Source organism: Euprymna scolopes, chromosome 16, assembly GCF_053919585.1.
Source record: "Euprymna scolopes isolate OS-2025 chromosome 16, ASM5391958v1, whole genome shotgun sequence".
In the NCBI taxonomy this organism is placed as follows: domain Eukaryota; kingdom Metazoa; phylum Mollusca; class Cephalopoda; order Sepiida; family Sepiolidae; genus Euprymna; species Euprymna scolopes.
The window spans coordinates 55,920,581-55,946,372 of record NC_136497.1 but is presented as its reverse complement, the minus strand read 5'-3'; the positions used below and the strand labels follow the sequence as shown (position 1 = coordinate 55,946,372).

At 34.6% G+C, this 25,792-nt stretch overlaps 1 protein-coding gene and 1 long non-coding RNA gene across 3 annotated transcripts in view; one reads left to right on the top strand and one right to left on the bottom strand.

The window, feature by feature from the left end:
• LOC145295974 (uncharacterized) overlaps nucleotides 1-21,874 on the bottom strand; it is a 114,138-nt gene extending 92,264 nt beyond the window's left edge. The window contains exon 1 of the long non-coding RNA XR_013869930.1: nucleotides 21,711-21,874. This is a non-coding gene — a long non-coding RNA (uncharacterized LOC145295974). The remainder of the gene's footprint in view (nucleotides 1-21,710) is intronic.
• The window catches only part of LOC145295970 (uncharacterized), a 295,111-nt gene continuing 284,675 nt past the window's right edge, over nucleotides 15,357-25,792 (top strand). For both annotated transcript variants that reach the window (XM_080141898.1, XM_080141896.1), the window contains exon 1: nucleotides 15,357-15,494. In XM_080141898.1, coding sequence (XP_079998024.1) covers nucleotides 15,459-15,494 — 36 coding nt within the window. In that variant the 5' untranslated portion in view covers nucleotides 15,357-15,458. The remainder of the gene's footprint in view (nucleotides 15,495-25,792) is intronic.

The window sequence follows — 25,792 nt, the reverse complement described above, 5'->3', positions numbered from 1 at the left end:
GAGGGTCAAGGAGGATGGAAAAACTGAAGAGAGAAAACACTAATCAGACCTCCACTGGATGGGTACAAATGGGACTGGGACCTTAGAGAGACTTATTGCCACTTAAATTCTAGTGATTTTAGTGAAGACCAAATTGTCAATGGTAAGTGACTGTTGCGATGATGCAAATTCATTGGAAATAGTTATTGAAAGAGGCGAAGTTACTGGAAATCTGAGGAAACTTGTTTTCATTTAGGCTTCAGTAAACACCACCGGTTGTTGTCATCTGATAAGACCTGTATGGAAACTTGAAATAATAATATTTTGGCATTAAAGGTGCTTAGCATGTCCCAGAACTTTGGGATGGGCAACACCAGGCGATATCTTACATCTGCTGTCCATGCAGTCTGATCCAAAGAGTTGATATCAGTCATGTTGCATGCAGTTAAATCACTCCTTATGCATTCAAACTATGTCTTCTTCAGTCAGTCTACCACAATCCATGGGATATCAGGCCTGTTATGGAGTTAATGCAAAAGGTAACATGTCCAAATCATATGAGGTACCGAGTAATTAAGACAGCCATAATCTCACCAATATCAAGTTTCTGAGGATGAACGAAAATAAACAAATCACTAACTAAAAATCAATGACATAGACTATGAAACCTAAGGAATAGTAAATAAAAAACCTAAAGAGGCATATATCTTATTTAAAGACCATAAAATTAATTTTAACAATAACCCTAGCACTTGCTTAATTTATTTGACTAAACCCAAAATGGGAAGAATTAGTAAAACATTCCTTTCTAGAATCAAAAAGATCTGAAATTTAGCCAGTGGGCCAATATTACCAAAACAATCACTTGATTTAATAATATTGTATTCAAGAACAAGTGAATCTTCATACAATTCGATATTGTGGATTTCTATCCATTCATATCAAGGGAGAAAACTTTGAGAAAATTATGCACATAAAAATTAAAAAAAGAGTAGACGTGCTGGCTAACATAAAAATAACTTATTTCTTAAATGTCACTCTAAACTTAAAAAAATATACATATGAACCATATTTAAAGGATAACACCTATCCAATATATGTAAACCCTAAATCCAATCATCCCTACCAATCATAAAACAGATTTCCAACCTTATTGAATGTAGGCTTCGAAACAACTCCACCGACGAAAATGAATTTATTAAATCAAGCAACATTTGCAACGCAGTTCTAAAAAATAGTAGATACCTTATAATATCAAAGTTAAATGCAAGCAACAGGACATCGATAGTTAGAATAAAATTAAAAATAGAAAGAAAAAGAATTTCATTTGGCATACATTTGGCCTATAATCAGTTGCTAAAAACTAAACTTGACAAGAAATTTCTAAATCTCATCAAAAACATTTCCCCATAGCTAATACCTTGCACAAAATTTTCGATAAAAATAACTTAAAACTGTTTTGTAGGTGCTGTGAACGCTAAGACGTGATAATAAAAGTACATAATAACAAAGTACTAAATGACAGCAGTAGAGAAAATAATAACAAAATACATAAAAAGATAACAAATATAGCAACAAGAAAACAGACACTAATAAGAACGAAGATATAATCACTAGAAATAGCAATAACCCAAACCTAATCACGCAAATAGAAATAAGAAAATTAATAATGAAGAGAAAAGTTGTAATTGAAGAATTCGTACACTTTGTCCACTACAAAATAAATGTCTAACCAAAAACATCGTTCACCAAGCTACAATATCTGTCAAAGAAATTTTGAATAACAAGAAATATTACATAGATATGACCTCCGTAGATTATAAAACCGAATATTTCAATAAAAGCACATTCAATCACAAAATATGCAGAATAAAAACAGCACTAGTGACTCATTACTGGAAGCTCAAGAAAGTGAGAACTCACTAATAGTCGAATTGAACCTAATGCAACAGATCAGTGCATGTAAAAATTTAGACAACTCATGTAGATTATGTCTAAATGAGAAATTTGAAATCCTAAGCTTTAAGGACACACCAAAACTTATCAAACTGTAGAAATGAAATAATGAACAACTGTATTCATAGAATAAACTTTACTTTAGGATAACAATATATAAAAAAGAAAAGTATTCTTAATAAAAATTAAAGAAAAATAATACTCCAAGCAGGTATATGTTAAGATAAGCGCAACTATTAAATCAATGCATTCACAAAAGAAAAAGGTGTGCACCCTATACAAAACAGAGCAATAGAATAGGAGTAAATATCAGGCAAACTTTTGCCTGAATGAAGCCTGGCCATTAGCTAGTGAAAATTAAATCTAAATGGTTAGTTAGCTAAACTAAACACCACATGGATATATAAAAACACTAGGTAGCAAAAATTCTATGCATTTTAGCCTGACGATTCCTTACGGGAATAAAATGCAGGCGATTCTGTGTAGCTTACTTGGCATATATTTTCATAACTTACTATCTAGCTTTACTCATGTATTGAGCACTGTTGAAATAAATACTGAAAATCAATACATGAAATACTTTTCTGCTCATAACATTTTATTTGGACACATGAGAAAATAATAATAATAATAATAATAATAATAATAATAATAATAATAATAATAAAATTCACGGCACTACATGATAGACATGCAAAATCTGAGAGGATGTATCTTCAAAACAGAAGTATCAGAATGGATGATCAGATGAAGAACTACGATAATGCAAAAAGATGCTGAAAAACAACTCCAGATCGATAAACTACTTACTAACCAGGTGGAAAATCTTAGCGGTATAACTGAGCAAACAGATCTACAACTTTCTTAACACTCGGTAAGGAAAAAGAGGAATACTTGATTTATATATAGATCAAAAGATCTTGAAAGAGGTGAAAACAGGGAAAAGAACATGGCCATGGCATAGATACAAGAAAGCCTAATGCTTAAGAATGTACAAGATATCTGATAAGATTATTAATATTATTAAGAAAACGATGGAAACGTGGAAACTGGGACTGATAGCTGGGGATAAGACACATGACTGAGATAAGAATACAGAGACGCATCTTCCAAGGAGACTTTCTATCTCTCCTACAGTTTATCATAGCCATGATGCCATTCAATTACATACTAAGGAAATATGATGCCGGGTACAAGTTTACGAACACAGAACAAAGAATAAACCACCTCATGTATATGGATGACCTGAAGCTATTTACAAAAAGCAAAAAGGAACTGGAAAAGCTGATGAATTAAAACCAAAATATTTAGCCAGGACATTGGAATGGAAAAGTGTGCAGTACTAGAGATGAAAAGGGGGAACTAGAGACATCAAAGGGCATGGAAGTGCCCAACCAAAAGCAAATGAGGGCGCTTAGTAGACATGAGACTTATAAATCTTTGAGAGTTTTGGAAGCGGACACACTCAAATCTACAGAAATGAAAGAAAAAAATTGGAAAAAAGTACCGTAGCAGAATGTTTGGACGACAATTAGAACGAATCTAAGAATCCAATCTAAAGGGAATAACTCCTACATTTTCAGAGAAGAGTTGCTTCCCCTAAACCGTGGTATGGTCCTTGAGATTCTTGTATGTAAACACAGGAACGAGAATACCACGAGAGCAGCACGAGAAGCGGCACAGTCTGCGATTGGGACATCTGAGTATATATTTTTATGTAATCGTCATGTTAACATCAATAAACGTTGTTAACCGATAACCATTATTTTGTATCTCCATCGATGTGATTTATTACCATGTTTTTTTACTGTTATGAAGGATGCCATTTACCCACGTCATAAGAGAGTGGCGACGAGATGAGATTAAAACTCAACAAATCAAAATCAGACAAGAATCACACGTGCTGAGAAGAGAAAAAAACACACACTCTCAGAGATTTGCCAAAAAAAAAAAAAAAAAAGGGGGGATTACCCTCGTAAATTGCAAACAAGAACGGAAAATTTCTAACATTTTTTTTTCTTTCGTGAACACACGAAGAATAAGGAAATAATTAAAAAAAAAAGAAAACAAAGAATCTTGAAATTTTTTTTTCTCTTATCGTGAACACACGAAGAAATATATAAAAAAAAACAAAAACGAAAAAAAAAACAAAAAAAAAACAAGGAATCTTTTGAAATATTTTTCTTTCTTTCCATAACACACGAGGGAAGAAATAAAAGGAGAAACATCTTCTAAAACATTTTTTTTTTCTCGTGAGCACATGAGAAGAAGCGAAAAATCCTTTTCCAATATTTTTTTTCGGCGAACACGCGGAAAAATAAAAATAAATAAAAATGTCGATCTCCGCAGAATTACTTAAACAAATTCTAAACCAATAACAAGAACAATTCGAGCAAGCTCAATTAAATCTGATAACGACTTTAACACAAAAATTCCAGTCACAAGAGAACGGATCTTTCATCCAGTATTGAGCTTGCGAATGCAATTACAGAATTCGCTTACGACGTCGTATGTTTGAAGCTTGGTTTTCGTGTTGGAAGGACACCTTTTACCATGAATTCCCCACGTTTGTTGATTTGGAAATTGGGTACCAAAGAAAACGAAAGGTTTGTAAATTTTATTTTAACGGACATTTTCGGGGAACAACAGTCTCTATTCAACATTAAATTAATATCCCTGAAGATCTTTTTGTCAAGCTCAATGGTGGGACGTGTTTCACGAAAATTGACCTCTCGGATGCGTTCTTACAAATTGACATTGATGAGGACTCCAAGGAGCTCCTCACAATCAACACTCAAAGCTACAATACGTGAACTATCAGTCACTGCTGATATGATTAAAGAAGCCACAGCTTCTGACACTCTACTTCAAGAAGTCTTCTGCTATCACCATACCAAGTGGCCAAAAGTATCCCCAAACAACCTGCTACTACCTTTCTTCCAACGGAAATCTTCCATATCTGAAGTTGATGGTATAGTTCTCCTTGCTGAATGGGTTATCATTCCCTCATCACTGCAAAACAGGGTCTTAAAGCAATTCCATTTCGGACACCAAGGCACCAGTCGAATGAAAGTGTTAGCACGTTATCTATTGGCCAAATATGGACAAGCAATTAGAAGATCTTGCACACACTTGCAGTAAATGTCAGCTATCAGCTAAATATCCTCGGAAGTCTGTACTTTCTTCATAGCCTGCTCCAGATTCTCCTTAGTCACGCCTCCACATACATTTTGCAGGGCTCATCGATAGGCAATTTTTTCTCCTTATTGTAGACGCCTACAGCAAATGGTCCGAAATATTTCAAATGAGCCGCATCACTTCTGAGGAAACAATTTCCAAACTTCAGAAGATTTTCAGCAGGTTCAGCATTCCCAAGACTTTGGTCTCTGACAATGGCACTACTTTTAACTCAGCCAAGTTCTTCACCTTCTGTGAACCAAAATGGTATCAACCACATTTGCACAGCACCGTTCCACCCACAATCGAACGGTCAAGTCGAACGACTTGTGGATACCTTTAAAAGAGCCCTTTTAAAACTCAGGGGAGAAGGGTATGCATGGGAAATTCTGGAAACGTTCTTGACAAGCTATAGGGCAATACCAAACCCTGACACACCAAACAGTACCTCACGAGCCGAATGCTCGATGAATCGGAAAATCCGATTACACATTGATGTACTATGTCCAAAACCACATCATCCCATCAATAGGAACACAAAAATGGAACGGCAGTACAACCGCGATCATGGTTCTGTCCAAAGAACATTCTGTCCGGGTCAACAAGTCCTAGCAAAGGATTACTGCAAAAACAAGGGCTCATGGACTCAAAGTTATATTATACAAAGAACTGGAAATGTAGCGTACAAGGTAAAAGTCCAAGATCCAATTTGGGTTCGAGACGCTAACCAACTGCGACCATCACATCTTCCAGACGAAGTACAAAAAGATCCTTCTATTCCTCTAAACATCTTATTGGACACCTTCAACTTGCTTCAACAACCACCAGAAGCTTCTCAGAGCACTGAAGCTGGGATGCAGGACCCAAACATCCAGAAGTCAGCTCACACCCGTTATCCACCACAACACTTACAGGTGGATCCTCAACTTAAAACATACAAGTGATATAATTAAAAGGGGAGATGTTCGGATGACAATTAGAACGAATCTAAGAATTCAATCTAAGGGAAATAACTCCTACATTTTCAGAGAAGAGTTGTTTCCACTGAACCGTGGAATGGTCCCTGGGATTCTCGTATGAAACACAGGAACGAGAATACCATGAGAGCAGCACGAGAAGCGGCACAGTCTGTGATTGGAACAATGGAGGAACAAACATCGTTCTTCATAGCAGAGACATTTTTAATTCAATCTGTTCCCATCTGAGTATATATTTTTATGTAATCGTCATGTTAACATCAATAAACATTGTTAACCGCTAACCATTGTTTTGTCTCTCCATCGATGTGATTTATTACCATGGTTTTTTACTGTTATGAAGGATGCCATTTACCCTATGCCATAACAAAGAACAAGGAAACTTTTAGGAACAAAACTATACAAGTACTCTATCCATTGCGTCACGTGTACTTGTGTGTAATGCAGTACTTAAAATTCAGTTGTAAAGGTTATATTCCTGGAGATTGAAGGTTCAATCCTCAGTGCAAGTACCCCAAAAATACAATTGTGAATTACTTAGGACTTTTACCCAGTCATAGTTAATGGAACAAGTGCATGCTACCCCCTGTGGATTAAATAAAAGGTTCCATTCAGAATTCCATGCAGATTCCCGAGTTTGACAGAAAGATTCTCAAATTTGACAGAAAATTTCCCAAGTTCAACAAAATACACCTTAAGATGGTCGAACCGAAATCTTGTGCAAATAATACTCAAGATGAGAATTGTAGTCTGAAGAACCTAAATAATGCAAATAATCCTCACCTCAGAAATTCCGAACTGTGATAAACACCTGTGCAGTATCACTACTAAGATACTCTGGACCATTCATAGGCTGGATGAAAAAAGGCATCTTAATCAGATAAGGAGAAAACTAATGACAATGCACAATGCATTACACATGAAAGATGATACTTACCGACTCTACATAATAAGGAACAAAGGGGTAAGAGAACTGATAAGTGTATAAAACTGTGTAGAAAGCACAAGAAAAGACTTGGAAAAGTACACAAGTCGGTACACATAAATATTGATCCCTGCAGCAAGAGACACCATCAAAAAGAACAATGCAGGAAGTGACGAAACCAAAAAACAAAAAATAAAACAAGTGGGAAGAGAAAGAGCTACATGGACAATTTATAAGAATGACAAAAAAAGAGAACCATGAAAACACACTGACATGGCTAAGAAAAGGACACATGAACAGTGAAACAAAATCGCTACTGACAGCTGCACAGAACAACACGATTAGAACTAACCACATTAAAACTAAAATAGATAAAACACAGGAAAAGAGTAAATGTAGGCTCTGTGAACAAAGAGATGAAACAGTAAACCACACAATAAGTGAATAAAACAAGCTAGCCCAAAGAAGGGCAGTTCACTGGCACCTCTACAAACTACTGTACCTCGAACATGTGGACAGATTATACAAGCATGAACCGGAGAAAACAAAAACCACAAAATCTTATGGGACATGTAGGTACAAACAGATAAACTCATCCAAGCAAGAAGACTGGACATCATAATAATTAGAAAAAAGGAAAGAAACTGTCTGTTGCAATATTTTTTATATAATGTAAAGGTGTGGCTAAAGAAAATTGGAAGGTTTTACTAGTGACAGGAACTAACCAATTAAATGGAGTTACGTCCAGCTGGCAACAAATAAGAAACTGAAATTGCTGCATAAAAATATTGGATCTCCCAGAATTCCTGCACATATTTTTCATGTCTGCATGAGAAAGATCTTCGTTTTTTGCCTGCAAAAGTCCAAGAATTTTACAGATCAGCTACTCACTGAAAACTCTTTTTCATCTCCATGAGGTGTACAGATTAGCTACATGAGATGTACAGATTAGCTACATGAGATGTACAGATTAGCTGTATGAGAGGTACAGATTAACTACATGAGATGTACAGATTAGCTACATGAGATCTACAGATTAGCTACATGAGATGTACAGATTAGCTACATGAGTTGTACAGATTAGCTACATCAGATGTACAGATTAGCTACATCAGATGTACAGATTAGCTGCATGAGATGTACAGATTAGCTACATGAGATGTACAGATTAGCTGCATGAGATGTACAGATTAGCTGCATGAGATGTACAGATAAGCTACATGAAATGTACAGATTAGCTACATCAGATGTACAGATTAGCTGCATGAGATGTACAGATTAGCTGCATGAGATGTACAGATTAACTACATGAGATGTACAGATTAACTACATGAGATGTACAGATTAACTACATGAGATGTACAGATTAACTACATGAGATGTACAGATTAACTACATGAGATGTACAGATTAACTACATGAGATGTACAGATTAGCTACATGAGATGTACAGATTAGCTACATAAGATGTACAGATTAGCTGCATGAGATGTACAGATTAACTACATGAGATGTACAGATTAGCTGCATGAGATGTACAGATTAGCTGCATGAGATGTACAGATTAGCTGCATGAGATGTACAGATTAGCTACATGAGATGTACAGATTAACTACATGAGATGTACAGATAAGCTACATAAGATGTACAGATTAACTACATGAGATGTACAGATTAACTACATGAGATGTACAGATTAGCTACATGAGATGTACAGATTAACTACATGAGATGTACAGATTAGCTGCATGAGATGTACAGATTAGCAACATGAGATGTACAGATTAGCTACATCAGATGTACAGATTAGCTGCATGAAATGTACAGATTAGCTACATCAGATGTACAGATTAGCTGCATCAGATGTACAGATTAGCTACATCAGATGTACAGATTAGTTACATGAGATGTACAGATTAGCTGCATGAGATGTACAGGTTAGCTACATGAGATGTACAGATTAGCTACATCAGATGTACAGATTAGCTACATCAGATGTACAGATTAGCTACATGAGATGTACAGATTAACTACATGAGATGTACAGATTAGCTGCATGAGATGTACAGATTAACTACATGAGATGTACAGATTAGTTACATGAGATGTACAGATTAGCTGCATCAGATGTACAGATTAGCTACATCAGATGTACAGATTAGCTGCATGAGATGTACAGATTAGCTGCATGAGATGTACAGATTAACTACATGAGTTGTACAGATTAACTAAATGAGTTGTACAGATTAACTACATGAGATGTACAGATTAACTACATGAGATGTACAGATTAACTACATGAGATGTACAGATTAACTACATGAGATGTACAGATTAGCTACATGAGATGTATAGATTAACTACATGAGATGTACAGATACGCTGCATGAGATGTACAGATTAGCTACATGAGTTGTACAGATTAGCTACATCAGATGTACAGATTAGCTGCATGAGATGTACAGATAAGCTGCATGAGATGTACAAATTAGCTGCATGAGTTGTACAGATTAACTACATGAGATGTACAGATTAGCTACATGAGATGTACAGATTAGCTGCATGAGATGTACAGATTAGCTGCATGAGATGTACAGATTAGCTACATGAGTTGTACAGATTAGCTACATCAGATGTACAGATTAGCTGCATGAGATGTACAGATTAGCTGCATGAGATGTACAAATTAGCTGCATGAGTTGTACAGATTAACTACATGAGATGTACAGATTAGCTGCATGAGATGTACAGATTAACTACATGAGATGTACAGATTAGCTGCATGAGATGTACAGATTAGCTACATGAGATGTACAGATTAGCTACATCAGATGTACAGATTAGCTGCATGAGATGTACAGATTAGCTGCATGAGATGTACAGATTAGCTATATGAGTTGTACAGATTAACTACATGAGATGTACAGATTAGCTACATGAGATGTACAGATTAGCTACATCAGATGTACAGATTAGCTACATGAGATGTGCAGATTAACTACATGAGATGTACAGATAAGCTACATGAGATGTACAGATTAACTACATGAGATGTACAGATTAACTACATGAGATGTACAGATTAGATACATGAGATGTACAGATTAGCTACATGAGATGTACAGATTAACTACATGAGATGTACAGATTAGCTGCATGAGATGTACAGATTAGCAACATGAGATGTACAGATTAGCTACATCAGATGTACAGATTAGCTGCATGAAATGTACAGATTAGCTACATCAGATGTACAGATTAGCTACATGAGATGTACAGATTAGCTGCATGAGATGTACAGGTTAGCTACATGAGATGTACAGATTAGCTACATCAGATGTACAGATTAGCTACATCAGATGTACAGATTAGCTGCATGAGATGTACAGATAAGCTGCATGAGATGTACAAATTAGCTGCATGAGTTGTACAGATTAACTACATGAGATGTATAGATTAGCTACATGAGATGTACAGATTAGCTGCATGAGATGTACAGATTAGCTGCATGAGATGTACAGATTAGCTACATGAGTTGTACAGATTAGCTACATCAGATGTACAGATTAGCTGCATGAGATGTACAGATTAGCTGCATGAGATGTACAAATTAGCTGCATGAGTTGTACAGATTAACTACATGAGATGTACAGATTAGCTGCATGAGATGTACAGATTAACTACATGAGATGTACAGATTAGCTGCATGAGATGTACAGATTAGCTACATGAGATGTACAGATTAGCTACATCAGATGTACAGATTAGCTGCATGAGATGTACAGATTAGCTGCATGAGATGTACAGATTAGCTACATGAGTTGTACAGATTAACTACATGAGATGTACAGATTAGCTACATGAGATGTACAGATTAGCTACATCAGATGTACAGATTAGCTACATGAGATGTGCAGATTAACTACATGAGATGTACAGATAAGCTACATGAGATGTACAGATTAACTACATGAGATGTACAGATTAACTACATGAGATGTACAGATTAGATACATGAGATGTACAGATTAGCTACATGAGATGTACAGATTAACTACATGAGATGTACAGATTAGCTGCATGAGATGTACAGATTAGCAACATGAGATGTACAGATTAGCTACATCAGATGTACAGATTAGCTGCATGAAATGTACAGATTAGCTACATCAGATGTACAGATTAGCTACATCAGATGTACAGATTAGCTACATCAGATGTACAGATTAGCTACATGAGATGTACAGATTAGCTGCATGAGATGTACAGGTTAGCTACATGAGATGTACAGATTAGCTACATCAGATGTACAGATTAGCTACATCAGATGTACAGATTAGCTACATGAGATGTACAGATTAACTACATGAGATGTACAGATTAGCTGCATGAGATGTACAGATTAACTACATGAGATGTACAGATTAGTTACATGAGATGTACAGATTAGCTGCATCAGATGTACAGATTAACTACATCAGATGTAAAGATTAGCTACATCAGATGTACAGATTAGCTGCATGAGATGTACAGATTAGCTGCATGAGATGTACAGATAAACTACATGAGATGTACAGATTAACTACATGAGATGTACAGATTAGCTACATGAGATGTACAGATTAACTACATGAGATGTACAGATTAGCTTCATCAGATATACAGATTAGCTACATCAGATGTACAGATTAGCTGCCCATCAGAAACTCTTTTGAAAGTAAACATGGCTGTCAATTCCAAACTGCCAAATTGTAGATTTTGCAGTCTCAACAGACCAAATGGCAAAGATCAAGCTTGAAAAACAATTGGTGGTCTGTCATCTAGCGAGAGTTGGGAGGGCCCTATTAACATTTTTTTTTCTTTTTTAATGGCCCCCCCTCCCTTATGAAATCTTTTTCTACTCTTGTTGAATTTGTTTATTTGTAAGTAAAAAAACGATCAATCTTTTTTGTTATATAATTAAAAAAAAGAAACAACGTTGATTTGATTTGGAAACAGTAAGTAGGACAGCCCCCAGAGTTATCGTTGTGAGTGAGAATTTTAGCTGGGAATACCTTTTAGACAAGTAAAAAGGTACAGTGATAAAGATAACTACAGGCCTCGCCTCCATAATTTTGGAGTTGACCTTGTGCCCAATTGTTTATTTCTGGGTTAATATTTGTACTTTTGACATTTACAGAAAATAAATGATAAAATCCTTAATGAGACAGAAAAACTATGCTGAACTTGCCAAAGAACTGGAAGGAATATGAAACCTGAAGAAAATCAATATGATACCAATAATTGTAATAACACTAAGAACAGTCTCAAAGAACTTGGGAAAAAGATTAGGGGAAATCGGAATCAAGGAGAAGACTGAGACTATACAACAGACAGTAAATTCTGAAAACAGCTGAAATCATAAGGAAAACTCTTGAGTGCAGAAACTAATCTACATTAGTAACAAGCACTAACCGGACATATAGAAATTACAGCAGAAGTAAAACAAAAAGATAGAGGAACACCACATGGAACCAAGAAAACTGAAACTGCAAAATTGTAAGTTAATTATCTCTTCCTCCTTAAATATTGCAGTGTCGGCATCGACTGGCCCCACACTAAATAGTAAAACTGAATCAAGGAGGATGGAGAGAAAAGCACTAACCAGACCTCTACTGGATATGAGGTGCCTTCAATAAGTTTCAAGACTTTTTTGTATAGGCATTTAAAATTGTCATAGACTCTTGAAAATTCAGTATTTTATTGCTATACATCTTATGACCAATTTTTATGATTTCAGGTTCAAATGAACAGCTACAGCAGAAATTGGAATACACCCTACTAAAGCCTCATTTTCAAAACTGGTGAATTTCAAACATGCAGTTTGGACGCGAGGACACTTCAGAAGAATGATTTTAAACTTGGAAAATATATCACAGAAATGTATGGAATGCTTCAGACTGTTTTTGGACCATCTTGCATGAATTGAGTGTCAGCTTTTCAAATTCAAGGAAGGTAGGGAGTCTGTGAGGGATGATGAGAGGTGTAGGAGGAGTAAGGAAGTCAGAACACTAGAGTTGATTGGTCAAATAAAGAATTTTATGGATAAAAACCGTCAAATGTCTATAAAGATCCATTCAATGCACAGTTTGATGTCAGTGTGGGAATTGTACACACAATTATTCGCAAGGAACTAAAGATGTGAAATTTGTCCCAAGGATGTTCGATCCTTGTCAAAGGCTATTTGAGGAAGATTGGCATCAAGACAGTTCCTTATTTTCCCTATAGTCCAGACCTTGCTCCCTGTGACTTTTGGTTATTCCCTAAACAAAAGGAAATCCTTAGAGGCTGTCGTGATGAGATAATTGAGGAAATGAAAGAACGTGTGACAAGGGACATTGACACGTTCACACAAGAGGATTTCCATGGGCCTTCCAGAACTTGTTGGAACGGTACAACAAGTGCATTGCAGCCGGAAGAGATTATTTTGAAGGGGATTAGATTTTCATGTGTGTACTATAAATAAAAGTGACCATACGAAAAACTCTGGAAACTTATTGAAGGCGCAACTCTGGAAAAACTCTGGAAACTTATTGAAGAGCAAACAGGACTGCGACCTTGAGGAGGCTTATTACCACCCAAATCTCAGTGAAGATCAATGGTCTTTGCTAGCAAGAGGTCAATGGCAAACAGCTGTTCCGATAATGCAAATTTGTTTGCAAAGGTTATCGAAAGAGGTGAAGAGTACTAGAATCTGAGGAGCCTTGTTGTCACCCAGACTCCAAGAAATACCACCAGTTAATATCAGTGAGTAATCTCTGATGATGACCTGTGTGAGAACTCCTAGTGAGTACAAATAATAATAATAATAATAATAATAATAATAATTATTATTATTATTATTATTATTATTATTATTATTATTATTATTATTATTATTTGTGCGTGTGTGCGTGTGTACTAAAAATAAAAATCACAAAACACAAACAATGAAAATAATAAAATCACATAGAAATAAACATTAACATAAAAGTGCAATAATTCTACACAATTATTTGTTAAACAGGATTTTTATTTCCGACAAGATAGTATGCATCTTGCTGCTTGTTTATTGTTACTAATTCGCTGAAATATACGATTAATTTAGCCCACGGGCCTGGAAATGCACAACGAAACAATAAAGAGAAAAATTAGGCCATTTATTAATTTGTCCTCCTCGCACAAAGGTTAGACACGCGGTCAGTTTATAGTGGGGAATCTAGTTCTCCAAAACTGAATCGTGGAGGTGGACTTTAAATGGGTGCAAAATCTGCACTGATCGGACTGCATTGCATCGGTATTCCCTTTAGGGGTGATGATGAACCAAAGGAAACCGTAGGTGGTAGCAATGCCTGGGATGGTGGTCTTCTAGGACTGGACGGAATCATATTCCACTTCCGCCTATGAAGTAGAAAAATGTGTACATAGATTTTTATTTTTAAGAAAGAAAAATATTGGATTACTGTCACTCTCACAACGCGACAGAAACAATGACGTCAGAACGCGGGAGAGAGGTCAGTCGGCTCAATCTTATTCTTTATCTCTCTCTCTCTCTCTCTCTCTCTCTCTCTCTCTCTCTCTCTCTCTGATGGGAAGCACGCGCTTGCACTTTCTTATAGTTGCATCTGTCTATGTTTAGGATAAAATATAACTACTACTACTACTACTACTACTACTACTATTCGAAGACGACTACCGTAGTACTCGTACTATTCTTACAAGAAGAAGTATTATCATTATTACTGATGGTAGTTGGATTATTGCGAAAGACATAGTTATATCGAAAAATAAGGCAACTTGTCGATCGGCTCTTGCCAAATCTGGATGGGATGCATGTAATCCGGACCACGGGGAGTTGTTGGGTTGCAGCCACTATTATTATCACTGCAAAGACACCAGAAGTATCACCACCACCATCATCATCATCATCATCATCATCATCATCATCGTCGTCGCCATCATCATTATCATCGTCATTCATCCTCTTCAAAACAACAACAATAACAACAACGTCCTCATCTCCTTGGTTGTTGTCGTCGGAGTCTTTTCTCTTGGACAGGTAAAGAAAAGGGATGAAGGGTGGATATAACTCTCTGAGAAGACGAGTCAGACCAAGGTGGTTGTCCGGACGACTTCTGCCTTTTTTGCTGCCATGAAATAAATGGCAGTACCAATTATCGCAACATTCTTCTGATTCTGTAAGAACTGTGTCGCTATATCTGCCCGTTGTGTGCATACATACTTATACATATCAGTATACTCCTACCTTTACTTTATTTATATACATATATATATTTTTTAAATATTGGGACGGAGTGCTTTCTCAAGAAATATCGCTCTACCTAAAGTTCGCATAAAAAAAAAAAGCATCAGCACCAATAAGTCATTTATTTAACTCCAAGAAGGAAAGAGAAAATAAATTCAACATGATTCGATGGATTAAATCAACTTTGTTACGAGGCGTAAGTTATATTTTAATTCTATTTCATTTTAACAAATAATGTGTGTGTGTGTGTGTGTCTGTGTGTGTAATCATCTTGTTTGTATTAAGAGGACGAATGACAAGTAATCCCTAAATTATGTAGTTAATGTTGTTACTTGACAATAACTGTCATCGTCGTTATTTAAGGATTTAACAATATCATTGTCATTGACATTAGTTATTACCAACATTTGTTTTGGGTATAAGTACGACGACTGGACATATGACTATAAGAGGCCCTGACCGCGTCTGTACTAATTATCGTATTATTATTATTATTATTATTATTATTATTATTATTATTATTACATGAAAAGCTAAATCACCCCCTTGATCCCGAAAAATGAGATTGTATTTTTTAGGTGATTACGTGTGAAAACCCTGAAAAAAAAAAAAAAAAAAGCAGTACTTGTACATTTTAACACCCCCGTGAAAATTTAGAAAGCCATTCTTAAGATGGGCGTAGGATGGGGAGGAGGCTTTGTTAACTCTTCTCTTGTCGCGAACGGAACTCTCCTAAAATAAAAAAAAAACAAATAATGTTAAAATGTACAAGTGCCGAAAAAGCCTCCTTAAAAGCAATTATTTTAGAATTTAGAGTGGGTGATCAGATAAATATTTTGTAACGTAAAAAGATCTTCCATTTTTGGGCCATGCTAAAGTCTCGTTAACTAATTTTTTATCACTAACCCTAAGTCCGTCTGGCAAACTCGTAAAATCACACAAGCATCTAAAAATAGATTTTTTAAAAAAGATTTTGGTGGGGGAGTAAATAATTTACTTGAAAGTATTAATCTCCCTTTAGCCATTGTCAACGTTATCCCCTCCCCTCCTTTAAAAAAAAATCTTATCAGTTTGTTCAAGCTGGGGATGGGGCATCCTACTGGATGCCAAACATTCGCCCGCTCTCAGATATTCCAACCGAGAGATTTTAAAAAGATTTTGACCGTTCCTTTAAGTGCAATTGTTTGAATCTCTCTTGCACTTGGTTCATCAGATATATTTGCCAGGTAGTTTTTGAAATTGATTTTCATGAGTCCAGTTACTACTACTGGAATGAGAAGAAATCTTCCTAAAATTCCAGTTTCTTTACCCTCCAAGCTCTGCTTAACCCGGCATTATTGGGGGCACTTAACTTCTACTAAAGTTGTTTTCGGTATGGGTCTTCGACCGTCCTTACCTTACACTGATTATCGGGTGCTTGTAAAGATAGGGTCGACAGATTCGTTTTTTTAAAAAAAATGTTTCGTTTTAAGAAAAAACAATATTACGTACTTAATTGACATGTCGAAAATAATAATGTATAAAAAAATTGCGAAAACTCATCGAGTCAAACAACTGCTATTGTGTTTAGAGTAAAAAAAAAAAAATCTATCGTCATGTTGGTCGCGATTAAAATATAAACTAAAATTTGCGTTCCGAGTTATGTTCCCTGTGTATGAACTCTTTATCGTCTACTTTATAACATCTAAGAAATGTACACTTTTACCCAATTTTCCATAAAAATTACTTTTTACTAGAAATAATTTTCGGTAAATGTTTACTTTAACTACAACAGAACACCAACCAATAAAATTTGTTTTTCGTAGGTTTTCGGGGTCGCTGACAACGAATCTAATATTCAAACTCGTCGCAAATTTACCGTTTGCATGGTATTAACCCCTGAACCCTCGCAATATTTTGTGCCAACACCGCCGCCGGCGCCGCCATCGTTTATGCTATGCTTACATGATGCGTTCGCGCATGGACGCGCGTAGTAAGGTGACTTGTCACATTGCGGAAGAAATTTTTAGCAGACATTTGAAATAACAAGTTTTCAAAAACAAGGAAATGTGGTTCATTTTTCTGTGTTAAGTAGTTTTTGATGCTTTTTAATTGATCTAAAAAAATTTAGTTTTCACGAGCGGTTTACAAAGGCATTTTTATTTTTCATTTTTTTTTTTTTTGAGGGGGTTATTCAATTATAAAACTTGTACAACATTTAAGAAGTGCTTACAGTTTAATTTACCGTTTTTCCGCCCCCACCCCCACCGTTTTACCGTAAGTAACGCGCCGACACCGAGCAGAAGAACTGTTTAATTTTTCACAAAAATTCTGTTTACATTGGGGGGTAGGGCAGAAGCAGTAAGCACCTCTTAAATGTTGTACAAGTTTTATAATTTAATAACCCCCACCCCCTGCAAAAATAAAAAACGAAAAATAAAAATGTTTTTGTAAACTGCTCGTGAAAACTTAATTTAAAAAAAACCCAAATTTTATTGGTTGGTGGTGGTGGTGGTCTGTTGTAGTTAAAGTAAACATTTACCTAACTTTCTACTCGATGAATTTTTGAAATATATTACTATTTTCGACATGACAATTACTTATTAAAAAAAAAAAAGCCCCAATTACCGTAATGTTTTTTTGTTTAAACAACAGATTATATTTAATTTTGTTTTCTATATTTTTTTAAGATAAAGGTTCTTGGTGCTAAATGCACTTACTCACCCAGTGACCCACGCTATTGTTTTTAAAAATCGTATTTCCAAGTTCAATTAAAGTTTTATTATATGTTATTTTTTTTATTCAATTGTAAGGTTAAAGTACAGAATATGTACAAAACACCCTCCCCATGTTAAGAATGGCTTTTAAAATAATAACGTTATTATTTCAGCACGGATCAATAAGTGCATGAATACCAGATTCTTAAATAATAATAATAAAAAAAAGCTTAAAAGGTAAGGTATAAATAACGTGTGATTATCAATCACGCCGACAGACTTGTTATTACATACGGAATTCCGAATGCAATTCTGCAAACAAACACGGTTACACATGATGTTACGTGATCGCTGGCGACATTCCGTAGATTGTAGATTTTCATCCCAGCATTCGATTTTTTTTCTTGGCCTACACGAATTATATTGGTAAATGAAAATCCGTAAAATTATGTTATTGTAAATTTTTGCCTTTATTTTCAATATTAATTTGGAGTTAAAAAAAAAAAAAATTTTACGCATTTATAGTTAACGTCTTAATCCCCCCCCCCACAAAATAATAAAATTTCTTATTTTTACATTGCTTGAATATACGATACTTATGCAGAATACGGACCGTGCTTTTTTTTTTTTTTTTTTTTTTTTTTTGATAAAACTTTCAAGTTAAATTAATTTTTTGGTATTATTATACAAACACCGTGACAGCGTTAGGGTTAGGGTTAGGTTTAGGGTTAGGGTTAGGGTTAGGGGTTAGGGTTAGGGGTAGGGTTAATTCGCTGTCACGGTGTTTGTATAGTTTTACCAATTTTTTACGGTATCTTTTGTCTATCAAATTAAGCATGTATGTTTAAAAAGTCCCCCTCCCCTCAACATGTTAAGAATGGGTTTCTAAATAATAAGGTTATTTTAGCATGGTTCATACGTAATATACTTGCAAGTAAAGTTGAAATCTTATCAATTCAAGGAAACAATTATTTCTTATTTTATTATAATGACTATTTTTCTTTATCTATTTATTTATTACTTTAAACGTTGTCGTTCGTGTTCTCCTAAACATATGTGTTTCTAGCGCATATATGTATTTCATTATAGTATAGTGACTGACTGTAGAAAATATCTCGCATATTTTCTCTTTATTTTCGCTAATAAAATATTGGATAAAAATAAAAATGAGTGTTGATTTTAATGTGCAGAGATGAAAATTTAATTTAATTCTTAAAGTCTTGTAAATCTAGCCTGTTGACTTTAGTATTACTTGTTTTTGCAAAAGGACTTGTTTACTTTAAAATAAATATGCACGAAAAGTTTTCGACAATCTCCATGAACAAAACAACGAGATTTAACAAATTTAAAAAGACAAAAAGAGGTGAAATATGTACGAATCGATAATTCAAAAAATGTTAAGATGTTATTAAAAAAATCTTATAAAAAATAACAATAAAAATAACGACTAAAATGCAAGAAAGTATTTCAATAAAAGTTCCATTAAACTGTACAATTACAATTTAGGACGAAAATGTAATTTTAATTATTTGGTTATTACAATTATTAATTCAACCAAATTATTATAAAACAATAACTAATTTTATTAAGGTACTGTTTTAATCTTTATGTACAAAATGATTACACATAAATAACTCTCAAACCATTTAGTTATAAGGATTTGCTTCGAGCTGGGACCAAAGTATCTGTTCTCGACCTTATCAGCGAAGGAGAAATTCTTCTAGACTGAGTAAATTTTATTTTATTTTTGTCACAATTCAGAGTGCTCCTTTTGGAGAGATGAATTTTCCCTACATTAAAAACTGATCTCGTGTCAAACTCTGCCATTGTTGGGAGGCAAGTAAACAGAAACTTTCTATTCGACAGTTTCAATGCTTCTAAATTCCTTTCAAATTTGGAATGGCCATGAACTATTGAATTAATTCATCCTATTAAAGAAAAGGTGCTTCTACAGTGTATCGACGAAACTGGAGACGCCATTTTATTTCGCGCACCTGTCGTTCAAATCCAGGGGAGAAATCAGTATTTTAAACTATGACCGAAGTTAGAAATAAATAATAATAAAAAAATTAAACTATGTATATACTTCCGAAAAGAACTATGAAAAAAAGTAAATAAAGAAAGTGAAAGAGAACATATATCCGTAATTATTGAATTGGGAATGTTTCGATTAATTAATGAAAACGGGAAAGTTTTTCATGAAACGACGGGTACGTTTGCTAGTAATATATATATATATATATATATATATATATATATATATATATATATATACTAGCAAAAGTACCCGTCGTTGACTGGGTTCAAAAATAGCCTACAGAAAATGGACTCTGATTTATGGAAGAATGCGGACCGTGCAATTTTTTTTTAGATAGGATCTTCAAGTTAAATTCTATTTTTACACTAAAAATTAAATTGTTAGGTGAAAGTACAGGATACTTATAAAACGCCTTCCCCTTCCATGTTAAGAATGAATTTCTAAATAATAACGTTAGTATTTCAACATGGTCGATCCGTATTCTGCATAAGTACCAAATAAATAAAACAATTAACTGGTTTACGAAGAAACTAAAACGGAGTGTGATAGATTACACACACACACATCACGATAAGGTTTTGAAAAGAAAGTTATAACTTGTAATGGCTTCTAAAACTTTCATTCTTTTAGTGCATAAATATTTGCTAAGAATTTTAAAGCAAGAAATGACTTTCTATTTGACAGTTTAAATGCTTTCAAATTACTTTTAAATTTCACGAAGTGTTCGACTATAAAGAAAAGTTTAAAATAGCTAACTTGTTTATGGAAAAAATCGAAATGCATTCTGTTGGATTTAATTTCGTAATTAAATTATTTGGCGGGTCTGAAGAAGTTTGCTCCCTCTCTATTTATTTTTATTTTCGTCTTTTTTTCTTTCAATTTTTTCTGTGGATTATTATCGAATGAACACTAGTCTACTATATTATAATAAAAATGAAAAACAACAACAAAAACTCAATATTTAAATATTTGTAAAGGTGTGCCCAGTTTCTAATGCAATGTTCTAATAAATCGATCACCCATTTTAGAACCACTCGATATTTTTAGACCAAATTTCGAAAATCTATATATATATTTTTTTTAAGTAGTTTAGCTTTGTTTTTATTTCGCTTTTTTAAATAATCCCTGATAAAAAGGCTATACTGGTTAAAAAAAAAAATAGATGCTAAATTCGCGAAATTTGGCTTAAAAACTCCGGGTGGTTCTAAAATGGGTTAACGTTGCATTAGACACTGAGCTGCTGAGCACTCCCTACAAAAAGTAATGACTTTTTTTTTCGTTTTTTTTTTTTTTTTTTTTGATAATTTGGTAGACTAGTGTCCGTTCAATAATAAGCTGATGAAAAAATTGAAAGAAAAAAAGATGAAAATAAAAAAAATAAAGTGGGGGCAAGCTTCTTCAGGTCCCCAATTATTTTTTAAAATTTAGTATCGTACTTTCACTATTGCATTTTTTATTTCAAGAAATAGTCGATTAAAATGTGAATAAAAAATAACGTGTAAGTCATGCAGACACAAGAAAGAAAAACACAGAGAGAGAGAGAGAGAGAGAGACAGAGAGAGAAAATACTCTACGGGGTAGCAAAGTGAGCGCTGAGAAAAGATGGACGTGACAGTTGAAGGCGAGAAATGGCTGGCTATGGCCAGCATGTAGCCGAGGAGAGAAGGAAAGTACATACCTGGTGAGATAGACGTATGGCCCTGTGGTGGCGGCAAGAAGCTTTTAAGCTGGTATCGAGACGGCAAGGTTTTGTTAATCCCATGGCAGACGAAATGAACAGTACCCCCCCCCCAAAAAAAAGCAGGCATAGTTTGGAAAATAACGGTAACAAATGTCTTTTACTAAAACAGAAAAAAAAAGGATTTAGGTTGGATTTATTTGTTTTTGTTTGTTTGTAGCGACGGTAACCACGTTACACATTTAGACGATAAAGGTCGCGACCAGGGAAGAACGCAAGAAAAATTCTGCATAGGCATTTAAAATAGTTTGTTTTTGTTAAATATTAATAAGTGAAGAAGCAATCATTTCCTTTTAAAACCCATTTAGTATGTTGCATGTAAAATTGAGAAAAGCACGCTTGAAATGTGCCAACATTATATAAATAAGCTAAATTAAAACAAAATGGCCACCGAATTTGACCTGATGTCGTGTTTATCTAAAAACGAAACTAGAATTTTTAATTCGAAATGATTCTTCATTTAATATTTTTTTTAAAAATAATATAAATGAATACTGTTTAACAAAAACAACTACATAGAACAATTTTTAATGCCGATACTAATTTTTTTCGCGTTCTTATCTGATCGCGATCTGTAAACATTACCCGATAAAGACAGACACGAGATTTGTCAAACATTATTAGCACAAACTTATTCAATATTCATTCTTTGACGTTAGACTGTCTAACAATTATAATAATAAACATTTTATTTTATTTTTGTTTTCTATTGTCTTTCTTTACAAATTGTTGCGAGCGATTTCGCATCATCACCTGAAGAATATGCCTTATTTTTCCTTAATTATGAATTCTTGGCAAAAAATTTCTATAGAGGAATATCAAAGTAAACTGACATTCTTCAGCATTGATTTTATTTAAATTATTGGTGCAACTACACTATAATAGCGAAATTCAAAATTTTTAATATTGAATTTCAAAGCAAACCAATGGTCTCTACCTAATAGTCACGTTACAGCAATGAATATCTCAAAAAATTACGAAAAACGATAAGGTAGAAAAAATACTAAAGAAAAAAAAAAAAAATATATATATATATATATATATATATATTTTTTTTTTTTTTGTTTTTTAATGAAAATTAACGAAAATAAAATGGAAGGTAAATAGCATGTAACCATTACCAATTAAAAAAAAAATGATTTATGCGTTAACAATCATACTCACGATATAAGAAAACGTTTGTTTTTTTTACCTTTTCGTTTTTGTTTTTTTTTACATGGAAGTCACCACTTATCAAGGCCCGGACGCCGCTCGGGGATAAGGGTTATTGCGTGTACAGTAATCAATGGGATAATATCGTAGTATCGTTGAAATGGAACACGTACATCAGGTCTGTTGCCAAGGTCGCTGGAAAGATGGTGGGATCCTTCTACCGCTCCAGAAGATATCTCACTAATGCAATTCTCTATCTATATAAAAGCCAAGTACGTCCAAGGATGGAATACTGTTGCCATATCTGGGCAGGAGCTGCCAAAAACAGCCTATCATGCCTTGACAGAGTACAAAATAGACTTCGTGGTTTAGTGGGGGATGCCCTTTTCTCTACCCTGCAATCCCTCTCCCACAGAAGAGACGTTGCGAGCCTATCCTTGTTTTATCGTTATTTTCATGGCAGGTGCTCGTCTGAACTCCAATCTCTGGTCCCCCCTCGCCAATCTTTCACGAAAAACACCCGTCTAGCTGAATCCACTGTGAAAAATTTCCCCCACTCTATATCTGTGCCTAAATCAAAACGCGGATTCCATGAACAAAGCTTCTTTCTTAGAACTGCACGCCTGTGGAACTCTGTTCCGTCTGCCTGCTTCCCTCCGGACTACAACTTGGATGTCTTCAAGTCCAATGTTAACAAATTCCTAATGAACCGCCCCCTTAAGTAAACACTTCATCAAATCTCCACACTAACGTAATGTACTTGCAATAACCCTTATCCCTGAGTGGCTTCCGGGCCTTGATAAGTGGTGATCACTGTGTAAAAAAAAAAAAAAAAAAAAAAAATCGTTAGTAATAGAGATCTGATAAAGTGTCTTACTTAAGGGGGCGGTTTATCAGGAATTTGTTTATGTTGAACTTGAAGACATCCAAGTTGTAGTCAGGTGGGAAACAGGCAAACGGAAGAGAGTCCAACAGGCGTGCACTTCTAAGAAAGAAGCTTTGTTCATGAAATCTACGTTTTGATTTAGGCACAGATAAAGAGTGGGGAAAATTACTGACAGTGGTTTCAGCTAGACGGGTGTTTTTCGTGAAAGATTGGCGAGGGAGGGGGACCAGAGATTGGAGCTCAGACGAGCACTTCCCATAAAACAACGACAGATTCGCAACGTACCTTCTGTGGGAGAGAGGTTGCTGGGAAGAGAAAAGGGCATGGGTTTATATTAATTTATATACAAATCAGCAAAGAGACTCGACGTTGGTCGGGATTGAATAAGGATCAACGAATACTATTATTGTCATTGAAATCTGTGAAAGCACACATTTTTCAATCAAATCGATTGATTGCCCACCGTAGTGCGCTGGGAAGAAGCTTTACATGCCTCTTCGCAAGAACTTTGTCCACAATACATTGCAGTCTATATTGCACTGTAGAGAACCTACTGTTAATTTTATAAAATTGTTTTTGTATATTACAGCTTGAATTAAAGTTTTAAATGAAAAAATCAAGTATCATGGTTCAGTTGTGTTGTAAACAGAAACATTCATTTCGAACACGTCTTGTCTTATCAAAGAGTCTGCTGTTGATTTTGTATGCCACACTGTAGGCCACTTAGACATGAAGGAAATCAGTGGCACGATTGAAATGGTTATAAACAGAAGTTGGAAGTCATTCACAAAACGCCTGATCTTAGCATGAGATAAAAAGATGCAAAATGGAAATAATGACAATAATGTTAAGTATAAGGCACTGCAAATCATCTAAAAAAAAAGAAGTCTGTGAGTTTTTAATGTTTTCTGCAGCATTATTTTATTTATTTTTTTTTTCTCATATGATCCTAAGGTTCTTAGTTTTAATCCAAAGAATCTAAACGTAATCACTGAATCTTAATTTCCTTGACTCGCATGTAGCTTTATAAATAAATGAGAGACACACAGACAGATTGTTTATTCTATTACATCCAATTGTAAACTTTACCCGGCATAGCTTGGGGTTGTTCACATCAGTCAGAGATACGTCCTTGCCAATCAGTCCAACAATGGCTTCATTGCTGTTGAGCTGAGGTATGATTCTGCTTAGCCCTAGGAGATTCATCCTCCCAGTCTTAACTATCTGAGAAAGAGTTAGTTTATAGCTAATCGCCTGAGGCGCCACTACCAGGGAATGCTGACGGGGCTACTCAGGTATTGTTTTATTTTTTGTAGGCTGGAGTGCAATACACGTAGTGTACTGGCTTTCAAAACGTATCTGATCTTGTGTTAAACCTCCCGTAGAGCAGGTAAACGAACTTACAATCGGTAAAAACAAGATTACACTTCCAATTAATTTTCTCCACCTGCTTCCTTTTCTCTATTTTTATTTATTTTAACGTTGTTATTTTTTTTTATTATTTATTTGTCGAGTAGCAGACGTTTTTTGATGGAGAGGGCTACAATAGCATCATACTACTTTCTACAGTTTCAATACAAGAAATAAAAAAAATAAAACAAAAATAAAATTCCAACCATTTTGTAAATGAGTTTCATGGTAAAAACAAAGATTAACATTAACGTCATCTTTTACTATAGACTACAAAGACGAAAACGTGGTAATAAAAACAAACAAACAAAAAAAAACAACAACAAAAGAAAAAACAAGTATATAACAAATAAATGTTACCAAAGGCAAAATAAGCTGTTCTTCTACCTAGCAGTTTAACTTATTTTAAAGCTTCTATTCAGTTAGCAAACAAATATTGTCGAGTGTTACGTGAAAACAAGAAAAAAAAATAGTCAACATGAGAGGGTTAAATTTTTGGAGTCTCGATAATCGTTCAAAAATAGAAAATTAAACAAAATACTGGAATAAACCCACACAATAAATGTTAGGGGAA